The sequence below is a fragment of the Pararge aegeria genome, chromosome 10 (genome assembly GCF_905163445.1).
Source record: "Pararge aegeria chromosome 10, ilParAegt1.1, whole genome shotgun sequence".
Lineage (NCBI taxonomy): Eukaryota > Metazoa > Arthropoda > Insecta > Lepidoptera > Nymphalidae > Pararge > Pararge aegeria.
The window spans coordinates 2700129-2706208 of record NC_053189.1 but is presented as its reverse complement, the minus strand read 5'-3'; the positions used below and the strand labels follow the sequence as shown (position 1 = coordinate 2706208).

Genomic DNA, 6080 nt, shown 5'->3' with positions numbered 1-6080 from the left:
GAATTCAATAATACACAAAAGAAACAATAGAAAACCTAAGAAATATTAAAGATTTAGGGAGCGTACTAAAACCAACTTACAACAGTGTCCCAGTATATCTGCCTAATGTCTACTATTCATTTTTTTTTTAGTAGAAATAGGTACTTAATAAAAAGTAGTGATAAAAAAATATAATTTTTTTTTTAATATTAATTGTTTGGCACACCCGCATCCTTTGTCGAGTTTAAGTTGTATGTTGTGGGTAGTGGGAATTCTGATGAATTTGGAGTAGTTTTATTATAATTTTCTTATCACTGGCGTAGTCAATTCAATGAATTTGAATATCGTTAAGAATGACCGGTAGGGGTATACGTATCTCGCCACAGGCTTGCCACATTTGGCGGCCGAGTGGCGCAGTGGGCAGCGACCCCTGCTTTCTGAGTCCAAGGTCGTGGGTTCGATTCCCACAACTGGAAAATGTATGTGTGATGATCATGAATGTTTTTCAGTTTCTGGGTGTTTATCTGTATATTATAAGTATTTATGTGTATTATATTCATAAAGAAATATTTTTTATATTATTTAGTATTATATTCATAAGCTCTCTCAGTACCCATAACACAAGCTAAGCTTACTTTGAGGCTAGATGGCGATATGTGTATTGTCGTAGTATATTTATTTACAGGCGTAAATCTTGCAATCACTGCAGTCAAACGTCACTTCTGTTTATTAATTGTATGGAAAATTGACGTTTGGCAGCAGTGGTTGCAAGATTTACGCCTGTCGCAAGCCTGTCACGCTGCTGATAGACAAATCACTGTGTACATCAGGCAGACCTTCTATATCTTAATATATATAAATCTCCTGTCACGATGTTTGTCCGCGATGGACTCCTAAACTACTTAACCGATTTTAAATTAAATTGGCACACCGTGAGCAGTCTGCTCCAACTTAAGAGATAGGATAGCTTAGATATTTAATTATAGTCGCAATTTTATTTTATTGCAAATTATTTGTCTATAATTAATTGATAGTCACATGTACTCATTTAAGGCTTCGCAATACTGAATACGATAAAAACAAAATCAAACGCAGACGAAGTCGCGGGCAACAGCTAGTGTATTATATATACATACAACTTCATATTTAGTCATATGTTAATACACATAATATATAATATTATGTATATTTACTTTGTGTATGTGTTCATATACAAATCATCGATAGACAATCCTACGCAATCGCACCATTGGACTCCAAATACACAGCTGTATCCAAATTCATCCTGACGACGCCGACTGAAAAAGCTCATTTAAAAGTCTTTTCATGACCTCTGTTACAATGTCTTCATTGTCTGTGCCGAAGCTAATATTAATACTACAAAGTTACTTAAAAAGAACAAAAGCCTTTCAGCGTTGCACTCCTAAACAAAAGCTTTCATTCTTGATAATGAAAATCAACGTCATTCCGTAATACTATACTTTGTTAGTATTACCTTTCATAGATATCTTTTGAAAAACTTTGTGATGGTTTTTGAAGTTGGTTTTGTTTTCTATCCGCGTGTTTTGGCAATTTAATTAAAGCCTACGCCGTCACACAAACGGCATGACGCTATCTAGGCCGTCAAACAAACAAATAGACACCACACTTGGAGTGGGAAAACCCTACAACAAAGTTAAAAACCCGGGGGATGAATTAGGTGGGGGACAAATTTGTTGTTACCTGGAAACGTGTGCCATGGAAGTTACCGTGTTTGGCTGGGTCATTACGACACATACGATATCTCACGTAAATAAAGACACAAAAAAATACAAAAATTACAACAAAGATTGCAAGTTATACGCCAGTCGCAAGCCTTTCGCCACAAGCCCTTGACTGCAATGCCACCTGGCAGTAAGTTATGATGCAGTCTAAAATGGTAGCGGGCTAACCTTTAAGGGAGTATGGTAGTCATATCCCTAATCGATTCCTACGTGACATCGCACCGGAACACTTTACAGCACGTCTTTTTCGGTAGGGTCACGAGCCACGGCCAAAGCCTCCCACCAGACCAGACGAGAAAAAATGCAGACATTATAAATTCTGAAATTGCCTCGTCCCGGAATCGAACTCAAGACCTCCTTTTCAACGGGCACCAATTCTGGATTCATAGAAGTGTTTCATTTGATATTTCGCTGCACTTAAAAACCTTTACCTTCGTACACAATTATAACTGTGGAATTAAAAAAATGGGAAATACTAAATAATATCTTGTTCAATAAGTAGTCTAGATTCGATTTGGTCAAACCACCTTTCTACCATCGTACTGCGAGGCACCGAAAGAATCTGCACCGTTACGTTGTTGAAATACCATCAACACGTACGAAGCGTTTTGCTTCTTCCTTTCTGATCCGCACCGCAAAGGCCTGGAATGCTCTCCCATCTTCCGTCTTCCCTGATACCTATAATCTGGGTACCTTCAAATCAAGAGTGAATAGGCATCTTCTAGGCAAGCGCGCTTCATCTTAGGCTGCATCATCATTTACCATCAGGTGTGATTGCAGTCAAGCACTTGTCTATATATTTAAAAAAAAAAAAAAGAATTCTGTTTTATAATATTAAGCAAATACTAATAAATAATAATAAATAATAAATAAATAAATATACTACGACAATACACACACCGCCATCTAGTCCCAAAGTAAGCGTAGCTTGTGATATGGGTACTAAGATAACTGATAAATATTTTTATGAATAATATAAATACTTATAATTTACATATAAACACCCAGACACTGAAAAACATTCATGTTCTTCACACAAACATTTTCCAGTTGTGGGAATCGAACCCACGGCCTTGAACTCAGAAAGCAGGGTCGCTGCCCACTGCGCCAATCGGCCGTCTAAACCAACTAAACCATTAATATCATCACTGCACTGTCTGTTGCCACTTTGTTTTATTTTTAGTTAAGCAGTTACCCGTGTCTCTTCGTCTGCTTTTATAACAGTTTCTTACAAATCCCGTGGGAACCGTTTGGTTTCCCGAGATAAAAAGCACCCTATGTTACTTCTCCGTCCTTTCACCTAACTCTATGCCTCAAATCAAGCCGATTGGATGGATGGATGGATTGGAGCCATCTTGTAGCTATAAGTTTAAGGAAATAAAAAAATAATTACATAAGAACACTGTAATGTTACTTCCAGCTACCGAGTTACTTTTAATCAATAACACCAAAGATAGTAAATCTCACTCAAAAAAGAGATATAATCTTACATTATCATCATCATATCAACCCATTATCGGCCAACTACAGGGCACCGGTTTCCTCCCACAATGAGAAGGGGTAAAGGCCGTAGTCCACGACGCTTGCCCAGTGCACAGCGCCAGACTCCATACACCTTTGAGAACATTATGGATAATGAATGAATGAATGAATACACTTTTATTGTACACCACATAAACATATAGTAAAATTATAAGTAAAAATAAAAAAAAAAAGTATACAATTTGGCGGCCTTATCGCTACATATCGATCTCTTCCAGGCAACCAAAGGCGTTAAAAACAGCTCGAGAAGAGAGGTAGGTGGTGCATTTAAATAAACATGCATATATACCTATATATAATAATATAATATATACATATAATATACCTACAATAAAATATATAGATGCAGAAGAATGGATAACTCTCAGGGATGCAGCTTTCCTCACGATGTTTTCCTTCACCGTTGAAGCAAGTGCTATTTTAATTGCTTAAAAGCACATAACTTTGAAAAGTTAGAGATGCATGCTGGGATTCGAACTCGGTCCCCCGAAAGGGAAGTCGAGCTTCTACCCACAGGGCTACCACCGCTTCTTCTTAATGTTATATACCATTATAATATTTTCTTCAAATCAGGCTGATACTTGTAACTCTTGTATGCCTTAAGTGTGATATTTGTCATATTATGGTATATAATTAAATTTCATCAATACGAAAACGCGAAAACAAATGTCTTTTATCTTGGTAACCCTTTATAATTTTCAGTATGAAATAGTGTTATTATAGATATATAAATAATGACTGCAAATGTGACTGCAATAATTTGAACGTTAGAAGCAAAAATAAACTTGTAGGATAGTACACTAGACTACACAAAATAAGCAATTAATTTAAAATAAATACCTGTTGATATCTTGGGGATGTCACTAAAAAAGTTCAAAGTTTTTATTAAGCGAAAGCTTATAGAAAAGTCCTATTATAGGATAAAGGTTTACGTAAACGATAAAAAAGCTTGGGTGTGAACAATTGCTCTAACCAGGTTGCTTCTTAGATATTTTCTAATGACAATGTGAGATGGTGATAAAAAAATAACACCCGGCTAAGTTTGTTGTGGGCTTCTTCTTAGACCAAGGCGCGTTTTGAACCCTCGTAGCTTTAGTTTTTAGTTTACGATTGTATTTATCGCCATAACTACTCACTGTTATGTACACATCTTGTATATAATCATCGCATCAAAAGTGCCATCTATGTGCCTATTTCAATAAAGAAATAATTGACTTTGACTTTGAATGAAATACATGAATATACCTATTGCCCGTAGAATACGTAAATGCAGAACAATCAGTGGTAAAACATAGCAGAAGGTCGTTTAAACGGGTTCAAACGGACCGTTCCGAATGTTACAAATGCCACAGCCAATAAAAATTACCATTACGTGTATTGGAATTAGGCAGTATCCTAACTGTTATTGCTATTGTAGCCGGGACTGCCGGTAAAATCTGACGCTGTAGTGAGATCCTTCAGGCAGCACTGGCTATCATTTCAGTAGTGTTTCGTCCGGCGTAGAGGAAGGACGCGTGGATGAAATACGAACTTGTCCATTTTAACGCGCGATTTTACGATGTTTTGAAATATTTTTTTTGAATATCGAACCCTATTTAAATTTTAACTCGTTAAATAGTGTTGTGCTGTGTATGTGGTCAAGATGGTGTTGAATGGAATTATAACGTTTTCATCGATATTTTTGTTCCTTTTCCAAGGTAAGTGGCGAGAGAAGTCGTGACAGCAATTTCGCTCTACGTTTTTTGAATATGTAATTAGTGTTTTTTCAACCGATTTGTCTTATTCCATTTTCGTATTAATAAAACGCTATAAACAGTTTCATTAGGTTTTTCTTCGGGCAAATAGACCATATGAATTTAAGGACGTCTTCATTAATGCAAAATGTATCAAAACAAGTTTCGATTTTGGGTAGTTTTAATATAGCGAGCGATACTAAAATATGCTTATGCATTATAAATTTTATTTTTTTTCATACATTTATTGACTATAGTTTTCGTATTGAATAGTCATTATTATAATGACTTGTTGCATAAAAAGTATGTTTTAAATGGAGAATGTTTATAGCAAAGCATGTATATTACAAAATTTGGCATATTAGGAATTGGGTTTTATCATTATTAAAGTTATAGGCATAATAGATTTTTTGAAACCCACCATATATTATTTTTTTAATACTGCGAAATACATTATAAGCATTAATCATAGTAGTTCTTCTTATCTTTAATGGGTAGCTTTGTTCTTTTCAAACTTCAATTAAGTTTTTTATTTTCCTACAAAATGTTATCTGTTGTTTCACACAATCCCTTCGCGTTGTATCGCCCTGACGTAATTACTTCGTTTTTGCTTAGCGTTTTAACGCGCTTATGTGTGTTGCATTAGCACGTTAAAGCAAAAAACAAAACCAATTATTCTGACTTATTTTGCTATTAGCTGTGCCCTGCGGCTTTACCCGCGCTAATTACGGACCGTAGCTTATTGCTTTATAGTCTACATCCTTCCTCAATAAATCAGATACCTAACCAAGTGATTAGTGCCAAAAATACAAACCTATGATATTAAACACACATATGAAATACTAAAATAAAGCTTCATTCAACATAATATTTAAACATACGATTGTGGCTTCTTGTGAGGACTTTTAATACATTTCCTGCTATTTACGATCCAATCCTTCTAGATGGTCTCCAAAAAAATTAAAAAGAATTCATTTTCAATGTACATAATTCGACCAGTTACAGTTTTAGTAGAAGTATAGAAGATAGATATTATCCGGATATCAGAGCCAAGACATAGTGC

At 35.4% G+C, this 6080-nt stretch overlaps 1 protein-coding gene across 1 annotated transcript in view; it reads left to right on the top strand.

Annotated features, from left to right (window-relative positions):
- Positions 1 to 4926: 4926 nt before the first annotated feature.
- The window catches only part of LOC120627009, a 188550-nt gene continuing 187396 nt past the window's right edge, over positions 4927 to 6080 (top strand). The window contains exon 1 of the mRNA XM_039894847.1: positions 4927 to 4981. Coding sequence (XP_039750781.1) covers positions 4927 to 4981 — 55 coding nt within the window. The remainder of the gene's footprint in view (positions 4982 to 6080) is intronic.